The sequence below is a fragment of the Apodemus sylvaticus genome, chromosome 10, assembly GCF_947179515.1.
Source record: "Apodemus sylvaticus chromosome 10, mApoSyl1.1, whole genome shotgun sequence".
Classification (NCBI taxonomy): domain Eukaryota; kingdom Metazoa; phylum Chordata; class Mammalia; order Rodentia; family Muridae; genus Apodemus; species Apodemus sylvaticus.
In genome coordinates, this window is record NC_067481.1 from 51,199,933 (window position 1) to 51,225,376 (window position 25,444).

Consider the following 25,444-nt stretch of genomic DNA (forward strand, 5'->3'; position numbering starts at 1 on the left):
TAAAACTCTTAAGATTTAGCCGAATGTGACTTTCACGGAGATTATGACTCCCCTTCTGGGAATGGAGATTACTGTCACCCATGCTTATTTTATCTCCTGGGGATAAGAATTCATCAGCACATCAACCTGACAGGCTTCCCAGGGCACCCATTGTTTTGGAAGTAACATTAGTCTGGTCTGCATTGGGAACAATGGAAACACTGAAGACTCCATGGCTATTGTGGCTGCATGGCCAGGATGGTTTCAGATCGATGGTGATAATAAGACATCCCCAAACTCAAAGCTCTAGACAGCAAAGACTCTCTCACAGTTGTGTTCTCCACTGACTGGTAAAGTTTCGGTGCCATAGTGCCCCCAGTCAAGGACCCAGGAAGACAAAATATATACTGTCTGGAGCAGCACCAACCAATCACACGGGCAAGGAAAAGAAGACTATGGCAAAGATGTCTGCTCAAAACAGACGCACTTCTGTTTACAGTCGCCCAGCCAAGGTGAATCAGACGAAAGATAAATGTAAGAGCTCCTGAGACTGGCGCACTGAGGACCTGCCTGATGGTAGCAGCAGCCTGATGCATCATCGGAGGAATAAGCTGGCAACAACCCACTCTGGCTGGCACTCTGCAGCAATGAGAGCTGAAGCAGTGAGCAGGTCGTAACTTCAAGCTACAGAAGAGGCCCTGATGTGTGTGTTCAATCCTACCTCCACTGGGTGCAAGGGAGGCAGGAGCAGGGCCTTTAGTTAGCAAGCTTGGACTCCAAGGCCCAGCACTCAGGGTAGAGCAGATATGAGGCCTGAAAAGGCTGCAGACTTCTAGTGCCATGCTGGCCCCATGGCTTAGAGAATACCCATCCAGATCTTCACCTTTTCTCGTCATCGTCATCACCATGTTACATTTGCTTATTTATTTGGGCCAGGACATGCACTGCCGCTGCACAGGTGTGGTGGTCAGAGACAATGTGGATCCCAGAGATACAACTCAAGCCACTGGACTTGGCAGCAAGTCTGTTTACCTAACCACTGAGCCATCTCAGCAACTCCACATCTTGATCTTTATTTACACATTATCCATAGCTCTCTGAACAGGCATGGCCAGCTGCACCTTAGGGTGCTAAGAGGTTCAAGAACACTGCTCCTTCAGCTGACAAGGTTACCAAGGAGCCCTCAGCCTTTCCTCCTCTCTCATAAGCCTTCCCCAGGGGCTGCAACACAACTGTCCCAACTCATCTGTCCAAAGGAAACCTGGTTGGCTTCTGTAAGATGTGCATCCTTGCCCTGGGGAACCCAGGTTTGTCTGTCTGTCTGTTTTAAAACAGGGTCTATGCAGCTCTGGCTCTCCTGGAGCTCATTATGCAGGCCTGGAACATACTGATTCAACTGCTTGTGCCTCCCAAGTGCTGGGATTAAAAGCATGTACCACCATGTCTACCCATGAGGGCTCCCGTAGCCATGTCAGTCATGTTGGCTTCCACCCAAACAGAGGGCTATGTGTTCATCAAAGGGATGAAACTCTGGAAAAATGAAATTTATTCAATTAGCTGAGCCAGCAGTAGGAGGTAAATTCATCAAAGGGGTTACCATAATAGTATACCTTATGAAATGACTCTTACAAAGAGACAACATGGTTTCCCCCCAAGTCACAGGTGCCCCTGAGCTGTGGGTCCTTTAGGAGTCTAGGAGTGGACACAGTGATGGTGACCCTCTCCTTGAGGGTATTGTAACATGGGAAGACTGGTGGTTCTCTGACCCTACATGCATGCCCATCTGAACAGAACCACCAGAGGCCAGCAAGATCTTCACCATAGAGAAGAGACCTGTGGGATAAAGGTTCTCTCATGAAACTGGTCACCCCTTGTATCAGGGGTTAGGGAGACATATGGCCATACACAGTCATAGAAAAGGGCTGGTGCCTTGCTGCCATCTTGAAAACAGTCTGTCAGACAGTATTCCTCACAGTGCCCTGTGGTCCCTTTAGCTGATCATGCCAGCTGCCTTTCCTTCTCTGGGATGTGCCTTTAAGTCAGTTGTGTTGAGAGGACTCAGGGTAGCCACCGTGCAGCACTTTCCCAGGAGCACATGGCGAGGCAAGCACACCGGCTTTCTCCTCTGAGGCGTGTTGCTTCATGTCCTTTGGTCTCTCTCTGCCTGGAGACCATGCTATAGCTGTTCCCTTCAACTGGCAGGGTTGTCGGACTGACTGGTCAGATAAGATTCCCAGCATTCCTTCACCAAAGAGCTTGCTGAACAAAGTGAGGCTCCTTCTATTCCCCGGGACTAGGAAGGGGCTCCAGCCACCCGCTACAATCTGGCAGGGAGGGTTTTTCCGATAATGCATTTGACTCAACGCTGGACCAGTCCAAAAGCTGGGCACAAGCAGGTCTTCTCTGCTTAGTTGGAGCCGTGGCTACACTGGGCCTGAGCAGGTCTTCTCTGCTTAGTTGGAGCCATGGCTACATAAGTCATCTTTCTTTTCTTTCTGTCTACGAATGAATCACCACCAAGCCCAGGGACCAGGAAGCTGTTTCTCTCTCTCTTCTTCTCCCTCTTCCCATTTTCCTCCCTCCCATTCTCTCCACCACCCACATCTGCATTTGCAATCAGCTCTCAGAAGATCCTATTCTTGGAAGGCACAAGTTTGGGGTCTGGTTAGAGATTCCTGGCTGGATGATTATCATATGCCCTGAAGGTAAGATCTTCATCAGTCTAGATAGTACCTCAAGATCAAGTATAATTTACAGTACGCCCACAGAACCATCCCGGAAAAGGGCAACCCAGAGATTGTGCTGACATTGTCAATTAGGTAAGATTCCCAGCATTCCTTTAGCCAAAGAGCTTGCTGAACTAAGGCTCCTTCTGGCTGAGGGCTCTCTGGAGCATGACCAGAGCTGCCCCAAAGGCTGCATCTACATCCTGCCCAAAACACACTGGGAAAGGAAACGCCCTCTGGACCTCCTGCTGCAGCGCCTCATTCCTGGACAGTGCGCTCCCACTCCCCACCACCTGCTCTACACCCCACTCTTTGAGCTGTTGGAAAGGAAGCATAGAGTTCAGGTTCTGAACAATGCCTCTGCAGAGGGCCCGGGTCACGTGACCCAGGGAAAGGTCAGAGGAGGAGATCCTAGTCACAGAGGCCAGCTGGTCTGGCAGGTGCCTCTCCCCCAGCACTGTTGGGGTGATGGTGAGATGCGTGTCTTTCTGCTGTGCAGCCGCCTGGATCATTCGTGAATAGACAGTGGATTCTTCAACTTCCAGACCTGTCAGAAACAGGAGATCTGTGTGAGAACATGCAGCCCCTGGTGGCAGACAGAGACTGTTTTAGAATCCCCAAGGCAAAGGGACAGATCCGTCTACTGCTGCTCTTTATACTGTGGCTGGAAGCTTCACGGGTCAGAGATTCAGTCTGGCTGGCTAGGCTCTGCTCTAGATCCCACTCATTTGTCCCTCTGTGACCACAGCTAGACTTCTGGGAGATCTTTCATCCGAATTGTTGTGAGTTCTAACCCTAAACTGAACACCATAGCTATAGCACAGATAAGAGATCCTCAGGGGCAAATGTAAACATCCATTAACAAGCACCATCGGAACTGCTATTTGAGTCATCAGCGGACTCTCTATAACCCACAGATCCCACACTAAGCCATCCTTGCTATACAAGTGCAGCCTAAGCCATTCTCGTTGTATGCATGAGATACCTGGGGCCCAGGAAGAAGTGGTGTGTTTGCTATCTTCAGCTGATTGATATCAAACCAGCGTCTCAATAAGATTTTAATTCCCCATTCTATGTTATCTCTGCATCCTAAAAAATATAACTACCTGGGTGCAGTATAACTCTAGTATTCAGAAAGTTGAGGCAGAAGGATCACAAGTTAGAAGCCAACCTGGTCTATACCTTCATCTCAAAAAGGAATTAAAAGTAAGGAATTAAAAGGGTTTGCTTTGCTTTGCTTCAGTATACTTTGTAATTAGATTCACTTCAGGGGCTGGGGCATGGCTTAGTGGTAGAGCACACCTAACATGGGTTCAATATCAAACACCATAAAAAGAAAACATGATTCTAATCTCTAACTTTCCATTAGCTGAGGGAGAGCAAATCTAACTTTGATGTAGAAAAATGTTATCCATACTAGGGGTTCTTTACTAGGTGTAGGTCGTCACAACAGTCTGAAGGAACTGTGGGACATGGTCCTAGACCCTCTAGGCCACAGATTCTGAGAAACAGCCAGGTTGGAAAACCACCAGCCTATGGCTGTAGATAGATGCTTCCAAATTTTGATGATAAAATATGAGTGCGGCTCCTGATTCAGGGAATCTGGAGCAAACCTTGATATTCTGTATGTATGAAAAGCTCCCAGTGGCAGGGCATTGCTGGTCCCAACTAGAGCACTGCAGTTTCGAAGCTACCAGAGACACCTGCAGGGCATCTGTATAATGCCCCACTTAGCCCCACCCCACCCCCAGGCTAAGTCAGCATTTCTGACCATGGGGAGGTCAATACTGAGTCTTGGAGGGGACTTGTATATATATATATATAAACATGTGTGTAGTATGTACTTATTCAAATGTATACATGCATGTGAGTAGCGTGCACATGTGGGTATGTGCATGTAGAGGCCATGCAGCCGAAAACATCCATACACATAAAAAATAATCTCATTCCCATACCAAACAAAACTGAAGTATACAAAAAGTACATAGAGAAACTGAGGATTTAGGGTGTCTACCTGTCAAGACTAGACTTGGGGGGAAATGGCGGGTCTGTCTCTTTATGTATAAATCATTCATCTACAGTTAGGTTTTCTTAAAACATTTGTTCTTGGGTTAGGCAGAGAGCATCTGCCTAGCATGCATAAGGAGCTGGGTTAATCCCCAACACAGAGAAAACTCTTTGAAAATTCATGTTCTTTAGAATGCACAGCATATAAATGTGTAAGACTAAGTCCTTTGGGGGAATCAAAGGAGAGGAATGTTCATCATAGTAGAATTTCATAAAAGGGTAAATTACACTGAAGCACTAATCTTCAAAGCATCGTGAATGTGAAAGGTCTTACAGAGAGTTACATGGAACAATGGCAGAGCCCAGTCTAAGAATGGGGTCGTGGGAGGGGGAATCTGAGTGCTGTTAGAAAGTGCCAAGCAGACAAGACCAGAGTCTTTTGACCTCATTTCTTCAAAACCATGAAACTGTTTGTGAAATGTGCTTTTGTGCCCCTCCCAGCTGCTGTGGATATGAGTGGTTTGTTTTAGATTACCCATTCATTACAACTGTCCATTGGTATTTGTTTATATGTCTCTACAGAAAAACATGTTTTTGCCACATTCAGCTTGCCTACCACCTGTGGCTTGCCCTTGTGATTGTACACTTCACTCAAGTGAGTCTTTTCAACCCTTTGAGTATAAATTGTCTGATGCTCTGAATAAAGTTGCCTATTCCATGAGACTTTCTACCTCACTTTTAGAATCTGTTCCCCCAAGCTCACACCACCAATTAGAGCCATAAACAGAATAGTTCTATCGCTTTTACAGGTAAGAGAAAGAGCCCCCTACTCACAGATCAGAAAACATTTGGTAGACCCAATCCAGTTACAGCAGTATCTGAATATTGTGTTTGTATAGAGGGTCTGAAGACTGGCTCTGAAACTCAAAACCTTCTCCTGGTTCTTCCTATAAAGCAACACTAAGAGGATCCCAGCCAAGGAGGTAGAATTTACCCCAAGATCTGCCAGTCCTAGCCTGCCAACTGATGTGTACAGCCAATGTGTTCCCATATTTCATGTTTCCTACAGTTATCTGACTTTGACATGTTCCAGTGATCACTGTACCTGATGGCCATAATTTCCCTAAACTGGATGGCTGACCAGAAATGTCTACTTTCAGAGCTTACAGGACAGACCTCTGGTAGGAGTCAGTTACGTGTGCCACTGTACATACAGGGAAAACCTGGCAGACTCTCCAGGAATAAAAGAAGGCAGAGGAAGCCTCAATAATTCCCAGGGAGCCTTCCAAGAAGTCAAGGCAGGAAGCACCGACCAGAAGTAAGCGCTATTAGGACTTTATGAAGTTGTCAAATGTCAGTGGTCTTTTTCCCTCTTAAGTTTCTGGTCATTCCATTTCAGAGATTTGTAATCATCAGAAAGAAGGCCTTAAATGTAAGGAACCAGAAGACCTGGACTCTCCAGCAGAGAAAATCTATGTGGCTGGAGGGAGCTGGAAAACTGTCACAATAATCCACAGTCGAAGTCAGGGGAAAGGTGCCCAGCCACCTGTCACAAAAAGGGGGCGGTGTGCTGGCAGGAGTACCAGGGACTCAGCTGGTGGCAGACTGAGCCTGGACAGTTCACACTAAGTGGCAAGAGCAATGAGCACAGAACACGCCACTCCGTGGCCTACATCTTACCAAGATCTGACATCCACTGAACAAGCATGTGGACAAACGTGGCCAGCACATTGCCTCCATTGAGTGATGCTGCCACCCCAAGGTAGGTCCTGTCGAAGTAAGGGAAGAAGGCAACAGGGGCTGCAGGATCCGGAGTCTGCAGTGGCTGGAATCCCACAGGCATGGAGGCTGCCAGCTGGACCGAGGTACTGATGTTGAGAACTGCAGAAAGATAGCAGAGGTGAGCCCTGCAGGGCTAACTCAGGGTCACAGAGCATAACATCATAGCAAAGTAAGGGGAGGGGGGAAGTGTGGCTCTGTTCAAAATCTGTATGCTCTTCTTTTAAGAACAGTACTTCTTGTAAGAGGCGGAGACAATTATCCCCACCAACTGAGCTGGACTCAGCAACTTATGTCAAATAAATAAGGTAAAGCAGGAGCAGGAGCGCATTACTTCCAGAACTAGCAGGTTTAGAGACCAAACTGAAGCCGGTGTCCAATTTCCTCATTTGCTGGGGGATCAGGAACGACAAAAGCAAAAGGTAATAAAGAACCTTCAAGCTGTGCCACAACAAACCCTGTAGCAAGGCTGGAAGCAGCGCATGGCCTACCTACCTCATAACCAGGTGCCAGGGATGGGACCCCCACCAACCCTACCCATGGACCCAGAGAATCCAACCACCACAGAAGGGGCAGGGGACTTGCTATGACTAGAAAGTCCTCCTCCAAACTCATGATGGTGTTCTATTCCATTATGAGGTTAAGAAGGGCAACCAGCAGGAACTTTCCAAGTTGGGCCAGATGGCTCACTGATAAATGGACTTGTGGGTTACGGCAAGACCAGCTTTATTAGAAAACCTAGCTCACATCAGCTAGTTTTCTGTCTCCCTATATGACGTCCTTTGTCATACCATGACCCAGCAAGATGACTAGATATGGCCTCTAGAGGCACAAGCTAAATAAATCATTTTCTTTATAGAGTTCCAGGCTGTGGCATCCACCTACAGTTTTGTATCCCAGAATATTCAATGCCATGGTTTTATGGAAGGAGAAATCTAGTTATGGTGTTGCATACTTATATCCTAGGAACTCAGGAAGCAGAGGGAAATAGAGACAGAATAAAGAGTTCAAGGCCAGCATGGGCTACATTAGACTCTGCCTCAAAAGAAAAAAAATGCTTAGGAGCTGGAGAGGTGGCTCTGTGGTTAAGAGAACTAGCTGCTCTTCCAGAGGACTTGGATTTTAAGCACAAGATAAAGTGGGTTCCTATAACTAAGACATGGAAAATCTGGGGGTGGCATGGAAGAGAGGATATAGAAACTCACATGCCGTCTCCTATACAATGCCCTCCACATCCATCTCTTCTACTGTATCCTTTGCCATATCCTTTTTTTTTTTTTTTTTTTTTTTTTGGCTTTTTAGATTTTGGTTTTTTCAAGACAGGGTTTCTCTGTATAACTCTGGCTGCCCTGGAACTCACTCTGTAGACCAGGCTGTCCTGGAACTCAGAAATCCACCTGCCTCTGCCTCCCAGAGTGCTGGGATTACAGGCGTGCACCACCACCGCCCGGCTGCTATATCCTTTATTATAAACCAGTTAATATATGTCTCTACAGAGAGAGTATGGGAATCTCAGCTTATAGTTGTTCAGAAGCACAGACCAAACAACCTTACACTGACATGAATGGGATGGGTCAGGGGATCTTCTTTTGACCTAAGCTCTCAACCTGTGGGGTCTGAAGCTATCTTTACATAGAAAGTATTAGGGTTGAACTGAATGAGAGGGCAACAGCTAGTGTCTGCTGTTGCCTGATTCATTGTTTCCCAGTGTGTAAGGAAACCTGATGCATCCAGTGTCAGAAGTGATCTGAGTTAGAACCCTACAGTAGGAAAAAGTTGGCCTTTCCCCATCTCCTAGGAACAGTCTTTACTACTAACCAACTTTAGGACATTTCCGCCACTCAAAAGAAAATATACCCTATAGCAATCACATACCATGGCCTCTAGCAACCAGCCATCCTTCCCTCTCCATGGATATGCCATGACATTGTGACATTGTCTATTAATGGGAGCATGTGATATAGGGCTTTGTGCCTGGTTTTCACTCTTTGCATTGTAGAAGTCAATGCTTCCATCCCTTTTAACTGTATAGATAGATGGCAGTTTCACACTCCATTCAGTCACTTCTGCTTAGGGCTGTAGTAAACAATGTTGGCATGATATAAGGGGTTGGAGTGTCTGTGTGGATGGATGTTTCTAGCTCTCTTGCCGTGTCTGTAGGACTGGAATCATCAGGTCCTATGGCAACTCCATATTTAACTTGTTAGAACCCACAAACTGTTTTCCAAAAGGGCTACACCACTTTACAGCTCCACTAGCATGTTCTTAGGTTTTCATAGATTCTTGAAAAGAAACCAAATGGAGACCATGTCCTGACAGAAAGGGTTTCTGCACGTAGCAGTGCATCTAATGTACCTGTCATTGACAAGCACACAATAACAGTGCTAGACCCCTCCTTTTGCCTCACCCCTCAGTTCTGACAAAGAACCCATGTCTTGTGCATGCCGGACAGGTACTCTGCCTCCGAGCCATGGTCCCAGATAATCTCTATTTTCTTGGTCATGGAGCACACAGAAAGAAAAGGAGAGCGTTCTCCCGCTCCTAGGCTTAGCAGGGGTAAAGCCCAGGTGGTCAGTGCAAGGGAATAGAACTCTATGCCTGTCCCCTTTCCAAGCAGAGAGATTCCCCTGCAGGGATGAAGCTGGTTCCACCTCCTTAGCACCTTGGGATGCTGAGCCTGTGGCTGCACTGTAAGTCAAAGACCCTGGGTCAGAGCCGGTAGTGAGCAAACACCAGCAAGAGTCTAAGGAGGGAACGAAGCCAAACTTACCTGCATCGGTGCTTCGGCGCATGCAGGAATAGACAGAGGCCTGTAAGTCACCCAGGGCTACGCCCACCTGTGTCCCCTTTGGGATTTCAAACCATGTGTGAGAAGTTCTGCCTGCCATGCTGCCTGGCTCTGCAATGTCGGGGAGAAGGTGGACAGGAAAGCCTGCCGTCTCCAGTCTGCAAAACAAAAGGGAGGCCTAGAGTTCGCTCGGGGTTTGGTCTTGTAGCTTTTACCCATTCCTGGAAACTTAGTGCTGCAGCTCACACACAGCAGAAGGGAGGACAGAATGCAGTGTTATCAGAAACCCTCTCAGCTGTCTTTAAAGTCGTGAGTTTGGATTTTATAGATAGTGGACAAAAAGTTGAAGGTCACCATGACGTGGGGTTGGGGGACAACAGCAGCCCTCAGAAAGCGGTAGAGATAACTAGGTAGGGGAATGGGGTGGGTTAGAGAAGAGCCAGGCTTCAAGGGCACTCCAATGCCTGTGTTTCAAGGGGACACAAATCCTCTGCAAAGGGGACACCAGGGCCCCAGTACCACTAGTGTCGTCAAGCACATTCCAAACCGCATCAGGCCCAGCAGCCGTATGAACACCTGATGCATCCATTGCTCGTGGTTAGTGAAGGCTGCATGAAACACACCAGAAAGGTCTTTACCTGAACTACCACCTGCTTTTAACTGTATCTCAGGGCTCGGAACTGAGCCCTGAAGGACGTGAGCTCACAGGGCCCTGGAGTTCTGCTCCTGCGAAGGCAAACATTCCTGTAGAAAGATCAGGAAAGGCATCCCTCTGACAGCCTTGCTCTGTGCCCACTCTTACTTTAAAATACAATGACCAGCGAGAGCTCCAAGCCCCCACTGACGCTCTCCCTCCAGGCACACCCTCAGTCCAGATCCACCGACACGGTCATACTCACATGTCCAAGTTCCAGCTCTGGCCCTGGGTGTTAAAATAACCCCAGCTAGCAGCGTTCTGGTCGGACATCAGGGGTCTTGGCAAGCCACACAGCATAGCAACCACATAGTCCTGAATGGTGCCAGCCACGTCATAGGACTTCAGAAACTCCGGGCTGTTTGTCACACCAAAAACAGTTCAGTATAATCTAATGAGGATATGGAAACACATGCTGTAGCTTAGCTGTGAGCAGAAGGTGCCAGGCATGGCACAGCCACAGCCCCATACACTGAGCCTCAATACTGGGAGTCCCTGGGAAAGGCTATCCCAGTCACTGTAGATAAAGCTATCCCCAGTCATCCCCAGGGACAGACTTGGGGGAAGAAGGGATATGTCCAGGAAAGAAGGTCATGGCCCTGTCCCCTGTAACCCTGACCCCACTGTGAACTCAACTTTGAAAGTCACTCTCTGTTTCTCCCTCTCTCTCCCTCCTCACCCCCACCCCCATCCCCAATTCTGCTTAGAAGCAGATAACCCATGGTGGTCATCCACAAACGGAATGGTTCCAGACCAAATCTGAGCCTTGTGACTCCACCTTGCACCAGGCCACACTCAAGACCCAGGGCAGCAGGTCTAGAGGTGCTGACCAGCTGCATCTGCAGTCTGCTAGTTCTCACCCCAGAAATCACATGCTGGTTCAAAGAACACTTGTCACACCTGTTTTTCAAAAGCCAGAAGATGGTTGCACAGCCGAATCCTGTGGCCACACTGAGATGGGATGCTGGCTTGGGCAGAGAAGCCAGGAAACTACTGGTACAACGGCCATCCTGCCATGTGACCAGATGGCTCACAGCTCTGGGCTCAAATACAAGGGCAGGCCCTCCCTCTGTCCATTCACAGCCTGCAACAAAGGAAATGACAAAAATGGAGAAACAGTGCTGAGTGTATATGTCCTTGAACCATCTCTGCCCATGAGTTTATAACACAGGCATCCCCACTCTGTGAAGCTTCGTTCTAATATGGTTCTGATATCAGAGTGGCTGAAAGACCCTGGACAAGTCACTCACTCCTTCCATGAGTCTATTCTGATCTCTCTCTCTCTCCTCTCTCTCTCTCTCTTTTCATTCTTCTTTCGTGGAGGTGTCAGGGAAGGGTTGGGTTAGTTGGTTTTCTGGGAGGTAGGGGTTGTTTGCTTGTTTGTTTTGTTTTTGTTTTTTCGGTTTTTCAAGACAGGATTTCTCTGTAGCCCTGTCTGTCCTGGAACTCACTCTATAGACCAGGTTAGCCTTGAACTCATAGAGATCTACCTGCCTCTGTTTCACAAGTACTGGGATTAAAGGCATACCTAGACTACTTTCTGCTTTGGTTATTCATTTCTTACTTGACACTGTACCCACTCATTTCCATAAGAGATGTTTAAGAGACTCTCAGAGTCCCCTGCTCTTCGAGTCCCTCCAACCTCATGACAAAATGGTTGATACCAGAGTGATCATCAAGATATCTTCTCTTCTCTTTTCTTTTGTTCTGCGCCAACTGGCTGCTTGTTATACTACAGATGGCACCCAGGGCCTGTTGAGCACTGAGGACCTGTTCTGCCACTGAGCCGCATTCCCAAGCCCAGGGTCACTGTGGTTAAGGATGTTTGGCCAAGCATATCCCATCTATCTCTTCTAACATCCTATGGAATTCCCAAGTGCACAACTCTGACTTAAATACTTGATCCAAAACTGCTTGCAGCATAGGCCTCTCTGCACCTGCAGGTCCTCAGGCCTCTCTGCACCTGCAGGTCCTCAGGCCTCTCTGCACCTGCAGGTCCTCAGGCCTCTCTGCACCTGCAGGTCCTCAGGCCTCTCTGCACCTGCAGGTCCTCAGGCCTCTCTGCACCTGCAGGTCCTCAGGCCTCTCTGCACCTGCAGGTCTTCATGCCTCACAATGTTCTTCATGCTCTCAAAGTTGAATGACAGCTTGAGCCATGGAACAGTCTAAGTTCAAAGCTCCCTTCCTTCAATGTTTAAAAACATGAGCTGTGGTAGAGTCCCACAGGTCCTTTGCTGTATCTCCTGTTAAGTGGCAGTATCTAAATCTTATTCCCCTAGGTACATGCTTACCCGGTAACTTATGTGACCAATAGAATATGGAGGACATCAAGGCTAGGTTATAACAAGTATTGTGGCCAAGGCTGAAGAGATGGCTCAGTGTGTAAGATCACTTACTGTGCAAGCAGGAAAACTTGAGTTCAAATCCACATCACCCAGGTTAACACTAGACATGGCTATCACCCCAGGATTAGGGAACAGAGATGGGTAGGTCACTGGGGCTCACTAGCCAGCTAGCCCAGTGAAGGGGTAAGCTTCAGGTTCAATGAGAGATCTTATCTCAAAAAATAATGTGGAAGGCCAGTGAGATGTCTCAGTGGATATAGGAGTAGGCCACCAAGCTTGAAGTCCTGAGTTCAGTCCCTGCATCATATGGAGATAGGAGACAACTGACTCCTAGAGCATCCACCACACACAGTCAGAATGTGACCTTCCTGGGCACATCTATGCCTAAACATGTAAACACATACATACATACATACACACACACACACACACACACACACACACGGTTGTAGTCCCCACCTCTCTCAGGGAAACCAGCCTCTGGGTACAAAGTCTAACTACCCCCCACAGCCACTGCGCCAGAGAGCAGTAAGCCACATACAGCCATCTAGCAGACCTTCTCAGGGGAGGTGGCCTTGCAGCCTTCCTCACCAAGGCACCAGGCAGGCACAGAGTAAAGCCATCTGAAGCTATCCTGATCAGTCTGCCCCCCCCCCATGAATACCAGTGAGCATCCTACTCCAGCTCCACACACAAGAATCAGGCAGCTGAAGCCAAAGCATCAGGAGCTGTGACTAAGTGGTGGCTGTCTGCAAGTCGTTACGTTTGGGGATAATTTGTGGTGCAGAAATGGAGTGATCTCACTGTTGTTTTCCAGAGAGTACTGCTGTATGAAAAAGCCTAGTGGTCATCTGCTCCTTCTTCTTTTGTGTGGGATCTGACCTGGGACTTTGTGAGCTTTGAAATTTTCTGTCTTTGAAGTCCTTAAAAGTTCACTGGGACATAACTGTCTGTGGGGTTCGGTACATATTCCTCATACCGTTTCAGTCTGGGGTATTCCAGCTTATTTTGTCAACTAGGAGAAGTTCTTCTTCATTATTTCTTCAACTATTTCCTCCTATCCACTTTCATCTTTCTTTTTGGGTCTCATACCATTCAGATGTGAGTGCTTCTGTTTATGTCCATCTGTCTGTCTTTAACAGACAGACAGATGACAGAAGATAGATGATAGATAGATAGATAATAGACAACAAATAGATCACAGACAGATAAATCACAGAAAGATAGATGATACATGATAAACAGATTTTTGATTAGTCAATTGATAAATAAATGACAGATAGATAAATAATAGATGGCAGATGGGTAGGTAGGTAAGTTAATAGATGATAGATATCTGTCCTTTCGATCTTCCTTCTGACAGGTCTTCAATTTTCATTATTATTGTCACATGTGTTTGTGTGTGTAAATCCATGTGTACACATGCATCTGCACATCTGCATGCCATACTGAGTGTAGAGATCACAGAACAACTTGCAGAGTTGGTTCTCTCCTTCTGCCTTGTAGATTCTGGGGATCAAACTCAGGTTGTCAGCCTTGGCAGCAGGAGGCCGTAACCACGGAGCAATCTCACCAGGTCCATGACAGATCTCAGTCTGATCTTTCGGTCTGATATTTGTTCTAAAGTTTCATCCATTCTATTATTAACTTCGTGTATTACACTCTCTGTTTCAACTGCCACACTTTTTCACACCTAATTTTCCTGATTCTTTTTCTTTAATTTTGTCTTTGTAAGACAAGGTTTCGTTGTGTAGCCCTGGCTGTACTAGAACAAGCTCTGTAGATCAGGTTGACCTATTCACAGAGATCCACCTGCCTCTGCCTCTCAAGTACTTGGATTAAAGGTATGCACCACCACTACCCAGCCCTGGTTCTTTTCATATGGTCCTTTGTGGTGTCTTGCTGATATTCCCCCTTTAATACTGTTTAGTGGATGTGCTGGCTAGTTTATGTCAACCTGACACAAATTGTAGTCATTGGAAAGGAGGGAGCCTCAATAGAGAAAAAAAATGCTTCGATAAGATCAGGGTATAGGCAAGCCTGTAGGGCATTTTTATAATTAATCATTGATCGGAGAGGGCCCAGCCTGTTGTGGAGAGGGCCACTCCTGGGCTGATGCTCCTGGCTTCTATAAAAGAGCAGACTGAGCAAGCCATGAGGAGCAGGCAGTGAGCAGCGCCCCTCCATGGCCTCGGCTCCTGCCTCCAGAAACCTTCAGCATGAGTTCCTGTCCTGACTTCCTTTGATGACTAACTGTGATGAGAGAGCTTAAGCCAGTGAACCCTTTCCTCCCCAGACTGCTTTGCCTATGGCACTTCATCACAGCAGTGGCGACCTTCACTTACTGCATCAGATTAATTTGTGCAGACTGAGTCTCACTGTCACCAGGCTGGCCTCGACCACACCATCTTCCTGCCTGGTCCTCTTGAGTGCAAGGATTTCAGGCGTGCACCACTATACCTGGATTGTATGGAGCTAATTTTAAATTCTTAGTGTGTCCTATTCTAAGAGTTCTGTCTTAGACGATCAGATTAACCTTAAGGAAACATTTTCCTTGAGGAAAACTTTTTCACATGTCTGTTATCCTGGTCTGTGACCTCAGCCACACTGGGTACTCCGCCCAGGAACGTCTGTGGGGCAGGTCTTGCTCTAAAATACAGAGGAAGGATGCATGGATCCTGGGTGGATCCACAGGTAATCCATCCCTGCCACACAAATTATCTCCTCAGGCCAGGGCTTCCCTCCCAGCCCCCAAGAACAAATGACAGTAAATGAATCCTTACATGATAAGCACCAATTCTGGTGCTGGATGAGGACAACTCCTTTTCTCTAACACCTTCGTTTATCCCCGAAGACACCAGTGTTCCTATGGGACTGTGGTTGGCTGGGGAAGCCAGAATTCCCCTCCTGGCTGTCTGTCTCTTACCCAGCCTAAACTACCACATACGCGCACAACAGCTCAAATGAGTCCACATCACCTCAGGGTTTAATCACAGAGTTCTCCCATTTTGTGAAGTTCTCCCCCCTCTTATGATACCTTTGAAACAAATTGTGGGAACAAAGGTAGTATTAGCTCAGTATCTTGGTGACAACCATCTAGAAATTCAGAATTAAAAGGCACTTGGAACTCTGAACCCCTGGATCCTAGTGTTTGTGACAGTTTTATGCCAGGCTTTAGCAAGGGTTAAAGATAAGATTCTGGCTGGAGTCCCACGTGTGGTCAGTCTGTGCGACATTGTCACAGTGAATGAGAGGATACATGGCGAGCACAGAGAGAACACCTGGTAAGTACCAGAGAAGGTGGCGCTGATGACGAACCCTAGCTTCTGTTACAGGTCAGAGTCCTGTACTAAAGGCTTGGTCCCGTCTCATACTGTTAAGAGGTGGTAGAAGCTTTAAGAGGTGGAACCTAGTGGGAGATCTTTAGGTCGTTGATGGTGCGTTCTCGAAAAGAGATTGTGGCAGGGTGGGAGGTGCTGGAGAGACAGCTCAGCAGTTAAGAGCACAGGCTACTCTCCCAGGGGCCATAAGTTCAATTCGCAGCAACCACATGGTGGCTCACAACCATCTATAAAAGGATCTGATGCCCTCTCGTCTGGCCTGCAGGTACACATGCAGACAGAGCACCAACATACATAAATAATTATTTAAAAAAAAATAGCTGGGGACATGTGTTGCAGATAGAGGAAACAATGATAACAAAGACTCTAAAGGGACCTAGTCAGTCTGTCTGTCAGTATTCCTGATGTGCAGCCCAGGAACTAGTCAGTCTGTCTGTCAGTATTCCTGATGTGCAGCCCAGGAACTAGTCAGTCTGTCTGTCAGTATTCCTGATTGCAGCCCAGGACCTGGTCAGTCTGTCTGTCAGTATTCCTGATTGCAGCCCAGGACCTGGTCAGTCTGTCTGTCAGTATTCCTGATGTGCAGCCCAGGACCTGGTCAGTCAGTCTGTCAGTATTCCTGATGTGCAGCCCAGCAAAGGGGGGTTACACGTAGAAGCTGGGACATCCGGGACCTATGACATCTGCCTGGTGTTATGTGCCCCTGGGAGGTGGGGACAGGAATGGGCAGTTCCACCACTGATAGCCTTCCCACAGCTGCACTGCCATCTGATCTAAGTGTGGGCTTCTTACCTCAATCCTGAAGCTTTGCCTCAATCCCTCATCTGCCTCCAAAACTCTTTTGATCCCACTTTTACTTTGTTTGAATTGTAACTTTATTATAAAACAAAAATAGAATGCTTATAATGTGCCATAGATTGACACACTTTGAAAATAGTAATTCATTTACTCTGTGTGGTGATTTTTTCTTAATGTGTGTGGATGTTTCTGTCTACATGTTTATCTATGCACCACATAATGCAGTACCTGTGGATGCCAGAGGAGGGCACCAGATCTCGCTGGGACTGGGATTACAGACAGCTGTGAGCAATATGGGAGCTGAGAATTGATTATGTGATTGTTATCCCAATATAAAAAAAATGAAGCAGGATGATTTTAAAATTTGCCCAGATTCACATAGCTAATAATCAGTATGGTAGACTCAGCAATGTAAATCTAAGAAGCCTGTTCCCAGCGTCCAAGCCAGTGGGTCCCTCGTCTTCCCATCCTTCCTTTCTTCTTCCTTCCCTTTGGTAAAGAGCCGTTCTATTTTTGAAGATTTTAAAGATATAATAATAAATAAACATAGTCTCAATTAAAAAAAAAATCTTCAAATATTATAGGCAGAGCAAAGGTCCCCTTGCCCATCCCCCACTCAGTCACAACCCCTTTCTTACCATGGTATTCTCACTGGATGACTGTCTATTGTTGACTCTCACACAACAGGCCTGTTTTGTGTAGTTGGCCTGGGTGTATTTGTCTAAACAAGAATACTCTACTGTGTTTATTGCTGCCCAATAACATGTTTTGAGTTCTCTGTGTGTCCATATGCCTGAATGTCCTTATTCTAATTACCAAATGTCATCCCACAGCATGGGCCAGACTGCGTGTGTGTAATGAGTCCCCGCAGGTAAATGCCACATTTTTACCATCCTAAACAAAGATGCAGTGAAGAGTGGCGACAATGCCTCCTCCAGTCCTTCTCCTGGACTGGTTCCAAGCAGTACAATGTCTGAGGCACAGCAGCCGCCTCTTTTCAAACAGGCCTTGCCAAACTGCCCTCCAAAACAGCTCTGCTAATTCACACCAGTTAAATATCAGCAGCGACATTTATAGTAAACCAGTTTCCCACCCCTTTGACAGCTCTTGATATTCCCAGGCTTTCTGGTTTCTTGCAGCCCAAAGGGTGTAAAATGGCATCTCCTGGTTGTTGACCTCTGCATTCTCCTAATCGCAGGTGACACTGAATTTCTCTCCTCAGTATTGCCTCTTGCAGCGGCCCTTGTTGGCCGGGACCCTTGGTCCATCTGACTTTTCTTTGCCAGTTGTCTGCCCTTCATCTACTCCACATAAGCAGATATTTTCATCCCGCTGGCAGCTTGCCTTTTAGCTTTGCCTTATGGTCCCTCTTCCTCTCCCTCTTCTACTGCGCCGGAAAGTGGACTCCGACAACAGGCCTAACTAACCACAGGCCCTGCAGAAATGCTCATCGCTCCCAGTGCCCCACTAGACTGCCCGTGTCCTCACCAAAGCACTTAGCCCTCTGCCGGCACCTGACCATGCTGGCCGCGTGGTGAAAGGAACAGGTTTCCGCACGCAAATTCTATGTGTCCCGGGGGGACAGTAGAGGGCCTGCATGTGGTAGGTACTAAAACCGACCTGAATTATGGCCACCATTAAAAAACGGCACAACTTGATCCCAAAGCTGACTCCGCTGGACTCCATCAACAGGAATCAGCAGCAGTAAACAGCTTCCTCCTTCCCAGAAGCACAAGCAAAACAAGAAGGCAGCGGGCGGGCTCCATGAAATTTTAAGCAGCGCTTCCAGGGATGTGGCTGAGGGTGTGTGTGGTTGGTACAGAGTCCAGGAGACACAAGGAAGGAAGGCAGAGACGCCCAGACCACAGTCATTAGATCTCTGCTCGCCCCCTTAGGAAGGGTTTTAGTATTAAAAGGACATTTATTCGTGTTAATGAAGAATTAGAGCATTGAGAAAGCTTTTACAACCTAGACTCCCTAGGAGAGGTGGCTCTGGCGCCCTCCTCCTCCTGCTGGTGTGTGGAGCCAAGCAGCTAGCTTGTCTGAAAGGACCTGACAACAGGCAGACAGGGGAGGGAGGGGCTTCCTAGACACCCACCCTGTGGAGGGGACACTAGACACTAGACAGAAGACACTAGACAAGGTGAGTCACCACTCACGTAACCCAGGGAGCCTGAGGTGCGGACCCCCCCGGGCAGAAAGGAATGAATCCAGCACCCGGTCCTTTAGCCACCTCACCCATCAACTCAAGTGGCCACGTCTCCTCTGCTTAAACTATCTGAGCTCAGCCAGGTGAAGTGAGTGCCATGTGTCTGTGTGTCTGTGTCGGGAGGGGGTGGGTGCAAAGACTCCATCTCAAAAAACAAATAATAAGTAACACCCCTCTGCACTCAAATGGGTACTATTTCTGAGGCTCGGTGATAGTTTTGTAATATAATACTATCCTTTCTGGTTTATAGCTATATGATGTTTTCTATCATTTAACAACAGTAATTCCAAGCCACTTAAGGAGTTGCTGAGTTGCTGAAAGTCTATTCCTTCTGTGGACATTTAGCTAGAAGTCCCTCCTTTCCCTAAACTCTGCTCTCCTGTGGTTCTGGTCTTTGAAACGGGACAGACCTGGATTACTGCTGTGTGGGCTGTGTGGCCAAGAGCATGTTATTCTAACCTCTCTGAACTTCCTGCTCCCCATCTGCACAGTGGTGACACTCACAGGCATCATAAAGCTGTTGAGAAACAGGTGAGGTCATGCAGGTAATATCTGTAGGCTGACACCGGGCACCTGGAGTGCTCACTGTTGTTTGCCTGGCATAGTCTCCTCCTAAGGGCCACACAGTCACCACCTTTGCACTGCCACAGACTTCCCTCAGGTGACAGATGAAGGGATGCCTTGCAGGCACACATTTGGTGTGCATAAGACCTGAGGTCCTATCCCCAGGACCAACTAAAAAGAAAATAATAATAATAAAAACAATAATAATGGTTTGCCTGTTAAAGTGATAGCAACTAGAATTATGTGAAATTGTGTAAAGGTTAGAAACTATACCTGGCTAGGGCTGGTGGCACAAACTTATAATTCCAGCTACTTAGGAGGAGGACAGGAAGATCATAATTTTTTTGCAGCCTGCCTAAGCTATTGTGAGTTCAAGGCCAGCCTAGGCAATTTAACAAGTCACTATCTCAAAATAAAAATCAAAAAAAAAGGAATTAGGGCATAGTACAGTGATAGAGTACTTGCCTATCACAGGTGAGGCCCCAGGGTGGAAAACAGGAAACCACGAAAGGTTTCCAAGTACCACCCTGGGTATTGGAAGTAGAGGCGAGAGGATCAGGAGTTCAAGACTGGTGTCAGCTACATAATGAGTTCAAAGCCAGCTTGAGCTATATGAGACCAAATCTAAAAAATAAAAAATAAATAAATAATATTTTTTTTAAAAAAACTAAACCCAGGACCAAGAAGATGGCAGAGCAGCTAAAAGTGCTTGTTAGACAAGTCTTAGCACCTGAATCCCATCCCTAGACCTATAGGAGAAGAGAACATGCACATACACACACACACATACACATACACACACATACATACACATACATAGATACACACACATACACATACACACATACACACACACATACATACACATACACACATACACACACAAACACACACACACATACACATACATACATACACACACATATACACATACGCACACAAACACACACCACATGAGCATAATAAATTACATTTTATATGCTTTTTTTAAGTGCTCGAATCTAGTTTCCACTGACATCTTGTCCAGTGACAGCTCATCCTGTTTACCCTGGCACAATATAAAGAAAGCTATGGGAAATCCTCTCTACTAAATCCTGAGGAAAATTCAAACTCACTTTCTCCTCTGACTGCCCACGGGGAATGTGCATGGATACACAAGCAGTCAGTTTGAGTCTTCATTACACATTTGACCCAGACAAAATGTACACAAAACACAGGTGACAGCACATGACATGTTGCTCTGAGGGGCAAGGCACCACGCCCACACCAGGACGGCCTGACCCTGCTCTTGGTCTGTTAAGTGACCACAGCATGAGATCATTACCCACACCCAGCATACCTTGGCCTGCTTTCCAAAATAGGATGCCATGCATCTGTCCCGACACTCCGATGCCCCCAACTCTCCTGAGTTGCTGCCGGGGAAGGGCATCAAGGCATTCATTTAGGGCCTGGATGATTCTAGTCACATCCTGCTCCCGCCCCTAAAAACAGAACAGGACAGGGTGGGCACAGGCAGACAAACAGACCAATGAGATCTCTTAAAGAGAAGTCTCATTCCCAAAATATGGACCTGAAGGGTCTGGCTAGCTCAGTTGTGCTGGCCTGAGACTGTCTAACAAAGGCCCGTTCCCCACCCTCAGGGAGGAAACACAGCCCTGGACAGTTCAGCTGACATATCAAGCTCTGCTGAGAAAAGCCTCTTCCAGCATCAATAGGAGAAATAAGCAGAGGGTCTCCAAACACGGAAAGTGGAAGGGCAGGGCTGGAGACGGAGGGAAGTGTCTGCAGTGCAGTGCCAGATGAAATTCCCCTCCCTCCCCTCCCTCCCTGGTGGGCTGGAATGAATGACAGCACACAGATTCAATAGTAGAAAAAGCAAATAGATTTATTAACAAGCAAGAAGACAAAAATAAATGAATAAATCACAGTGTGGAGAGAAGCAGAGATGACAAAGACCCACTGAGGTTTATATCACCACTCATTTATAGAAGGAAGGAAGGAAGAATAGGGGATGTGGAGAATTTGGAAAGTTCTACATGATAAGGAAGGAGCAGAAATTAGCTGGTAAGATGAGTCTCTTTGGAACTCAAACGAACCCAAAGGATGGAGATTAATCAGCGAGAAAGAGAAGTTTCTGCATGAGGGCTCCATCCCTCCGTCTTCCTGACCGAGCCTGCAGGAAACTTTCATGTGGGATGGAAGGCAGGTCTAACGCCCATGTAGGCTGGTGTTTGTGGGGGACAAGGAGGGGAGTGGCACAAGCCATCTTGCTCTATTGCCCAGGCTGGCTCTGAACTCCTGTCCCAGCGATCCCCCTTCCAGCCTTGGCCTCCCAAGGAGCTGATATCCAGCTTGCAGCTTGGTCTTGACACAACTAAGAGAAATGAAGACGTCCACGTGTTTGGGTGAGGAGAGGCCAGGCTAGGACCTTTAATTTCCCCTGTATCGACATTCTCAGCATAGCCCAAGATGCCATACTGGAGGGCTATCGTCCTCCTGGGAACAAACTGAAGCATGGTCAGGATAGCTCATAGCCTAACAGGTCAACACAAAGGAAGAACAAAGAAGGAAGATGATTCAGGGTGAGCTGGGGACGGAGTGGACTGTGTAGAGTGCATATCCTGAGCAGACAGCCCCAGACTCCAGACAAGCTAGAAGCCTATCACTGTGGCAGCCAAGTACACAGCAGTGAGAGACAGAGGAGGGCCACGCCTGTGTGTGATCTCCACAGAGGAAGAAAGACAGGGAGGAGGTGAAAGAAATTAAGGGGGGGGGGGGCTGTTGCTTAGGACACAGTCCAGTATGGCAGTCATTAACTATTCTTGTCCCGTCTGAACTGAAGTGTTTCATATGTATAAGTTACATCTGAGGGCTGAGGAGATGAGGTCAGGCAAACGCTTGTCTTACAAGCATAGGGACCTGAGTTTAATCCCTGGAACCCATGTTTTAAAGTCTGCTGCTGTGTGGTGTATTACTAGCACTGGGGAGGCAGAAACAGGCAGATCCTTGGGGCTCTGGAGCAACAGCCAATCTGTCAAGCTCCAGGCCAGCAAGAGGTACTTTAAAGGGGCAGAGAGCAGTCATGAACGAACCGTGAGGACCAAGGAACACAGTGCAAGTCTGGCCTCTGCCCTCCGCATGCACACACATACACATGAGCATCTAAGTGCACACACACACTAGTCCGGGGTTAATATGAATAACATATAATATCTCATTGACACATCTCTACGTTGGAATGTTAAAATGATACTTTATATACATTAAGTAAAAATACATAATGAAAATTAATTTTATCCCAGCACTCAGAAGGCAGAAGCAGGTAAATCTCCGTTACATAGCAAGTTCCTAGCCAGCCAGTCTACATAGTGGGACACGAAAGAAAGAGAAAGAAAGAAAGAAAGAAAGAAAGAAAGAAAGAAAGAAAGAAAGAAAGAAAGAAAGAAAGAAAGAAAGAAAGAAAGAAGCAAATGTTAAATTAATTTTACCCATTCCTTTTACTTCTTTTAAAATAGCTATTCAAAGGCTGAAAATTACACGTGTGGCCCCCATTTGTGACTTGCATCTCTGTTAGACAGTGGCAGTTTAAAAGTCCCCCAAATGGCCATCAGATGGCACATCACCTCAGTACAGAGGGGCCTCTGTTTAAGATGGGTCCAGGGTGAGTGAGTTGTGTGGGTGGAGAGCATGGAGGAGGAAAATGGGGCAGCTGGAAGTAAAGACAAGGAGGCTGTGTTCCGCAGTTCATTTTAGGGTTGAGCGGGACCAGGGGCAGCCCTAGGACAGTGGGCACACCCGTGCTGTAACAGGAAAGCCATTGTTGCTGCTCTTTCTTAGTTGAAAACACCAGTGGGTCCATTCCCAGATCAACTTCAGACTTGAAGAGAGGGCCCAGCAGCTCATTCAGAGCCACCCACCCTGTACCCTACAGCTGAGGAGCCGGAGCCGGAGGCAAGCAATCAAGAGGCTGCCTCCCTCCAAAACCTTGGGGTTTAGCTGCAGGGGGTGGAACACACCTGTGATCTCAGCTAAGTCAGGAAGATCCAAGTTTGAGAGAAGCTTAGGGAGAGGGAGAGGGAGAGGGAGAGGGAGAGGGAGAGGGGGAGGGGGAGAGAGAGAGAGAGAGAGAGAGAGAGAGAGAGAGAGAGAGAGAGAGAGATCGGTTTCAAGAGAAAAGGGCAGCGCCTGAACCCTGGCCCAGCTCCTCACTTCCCCAGGATCAGAGCCAACTTCTCCATGTCATAATTCATGAAATCAAATAGTCATTCTAAAATGCCCTGAGGCCCCAACCAAATTAAATGTGAAGGTCTCTGGGAAAATTAGAAATGCTCCCACAATCTTTATCTTCTTCGATAACACACCCCAGCAAAATGAACTCTAAACCCCCAAAGAACTAAATACAGGCAGGCCCTTGGCAAGAGTGTTTGAGACATGAAGCTCAAGTGTGGGGTACAGAACTCAATCCAAGTTTCTGGCTGGAGGAAGCCTTAGTGGCCACCCAGTTCAGATCAGGGAACAAGATGAGGCCAAGAAAAAAGTGAGAAGTTATACTCTCACGTTGACATTCATATCTGTAAATTCAGACTATAAACCGACCCTTTCAGGAAACTAACAGGAGTGGAATCTGAGGCCATTCTGAGCCTACTTATATCATCTCCCAACAGAGTCCACTGTCTTTAATTCATTGGGTTTCTTTAAAAGGTATGTTTGTGTGTGTGTGTGTGTGTGTGTGTGTGTGTGTAGCATATATTTGTGTATATGCATGTGTGTATATATACTGTATGTGTGTGAATATATATAGTATGTGTGTGTATGTATATATATAATGTGTGTATATGTATGTGTGTATATACTGTATATATGTGTATATATTTATATAATGTGTATATATGTGCACATGTGTATACATGTATAGATGTGTGCACACAAACATGTGTGCCTGTCAAGGGGCACATGTGGCAGTAAAGGGACAACTTTTCAGAAGTCAGTTCTTTCCCTCCGTGGTAGGTTCTGAAGATAGAATTCAGGTCACCAAGCTCACTCAGCAATTGCAATTACTGCCGGACCATCCTGTGGACCCCTGGATATGTACTTCTAGTTTTCAAAAGCCAGTGGTTAAAACAAAACAAAAAAAGTGGGTGGTGGTGGTGCACGCCTGTAATCCCAGCACTCTCGGAGGCAGAGACAGAGGCAGGCAGATTTCTGAGTTCGAGGCCAGTCTGGTGTACAGAGTGAGTTCCAGGACAGCCAGGGCTAAACCCTGTCTCGAAAAAACCAAATCAAAAAAAAAAAAAAAAATCAAAAGCCAGTGGTTGTAGAGTATAATCATCAGTCTGATTCCTTTTTAAAATTGTAATTAGCTTATCTTGGTATCTTCCCACTGACTCTGACAACTTTCCTCCCGAGACTCTCAGCTAGGGCTGGAATTCTTTGAGTAGCCAAATGAAATTATCAGTTCACTTGCACTTCTGCAGAATGAGGTAAGCCTAATTCTACATCTGATTTCCAGAGCACAACTGCCTGGGGGAGTGGGGGTGGGGAGTGATGTCGGAACTAGAGGGCACAGGGCAGATGTGAGCAGCGAGCATGAGTCAGGCCTGTGGTTACCACTCTGAAAGCAAGTCCTCTCAGATCAAAGTACAAAAAGTGATGGGCAGAGAGTGAAGGGATCCAGCGCCATGGTCAGGGGCCCCAGAAAAGCCTGAGAGCGGGAAGATCAGTGCCAGCAAGTGGGAAGATTCCCTGGGCAAAATCTAACGGCTTAGCTTGAGCTGCAGCAGGCTTTGAGGCCTTGGAAGGGGCAGCAAGCCTTGGAGGTCCGACAGACTGGGCAGTCGGGGGTACTTCTTCGCGGGAAGGTGTTCCCCGGGATGCCACCAGGGTCGTCCGGGGCCGGCGTCTCCAGGGCACTGCCTCACCTGGGGCCCTGCCGCCGCGCTCTCGGTCTCAGCCCTCGAAGCCCGGGAACAGCTCGCCAGCACCACGAACCCAGATGGGTGGCCGGGTGCAGCCTCCAACAGGGCGGCCTTCACGGACGTGGTGCCCAAGTCGATACCGAGAGTGACAGGTCGCGAAGCCATGGCAGTGGTGACAGCACAGCTCGGTTGGCTAGAACTGCTGGCGGAGGAACACTTCACCTTGGAGGGCAGTAAGGGGGCGGAGCTTCTTGTCAATCTTTTAACCACTTCTATTGGGCAAGGAAAGCAGACGCTCC

General features: G+C 47.3%; 1 protein-coding gene across 1 annotated transcript; it reads right to left on the reverse strand.

Annotated features, from left to right (window-relative positions):
* On the reverse strand, window positions 1-25,381 carry Shpk (sedoheptulokinase). Its single transcript, XM_052196427.1, has 7 exons — window positions 25,149-25,381; window positions 20,570-20,711; window positions 10,874-11,057; window positions 10,179-10,331; window positions 9,262-9,437; window positions 6,393-6,593; window positions 1-3,252 (listed from the first exon to the last, which is right to left on the reverse strand). Exons 1-7 carry the CDS (start codon window positions 25,308-25,310, stop codon window positions 2,840-2,842), a joined length of 1,431 nt encoding a protein of 476 aa, XP_052052387.1. The 5' UTR covers window positions 25,311-25,381; the 3' UTR covers window positions 1-2,839.
* Window positions 25,382-25,444: the final 63 nt, after the last annotated feature.

What these genes read in the sequence shown, in the direction of transcription:
- Shpk (XM_052196427.1), bottom strand. Translation starts at nt 25,310, where the DNA reads ATGGCTTCGCGACCTGTCACTCTCGGTATCGACTTGGGCACCACGTCC. An exon ending in GCGCGGCGGCAGGGCCCCAG is followed by an intron (nt 20,712 to 25,148) that starts GTGAGGCAGTGC and finishes TTCTGTTTTTAG; the next exon opens with GGGCGGGAGCAGGATGTGAC. An exon ending in TTCTGGCTTTTGAAAAACAG is followed by an intron (nt 10,332 to 10,873) that starts GTGTGACAAGTG and finishes TGTGACAAACAG; the next exon opens with CCCGGAGTTTCTGAAGTCCT.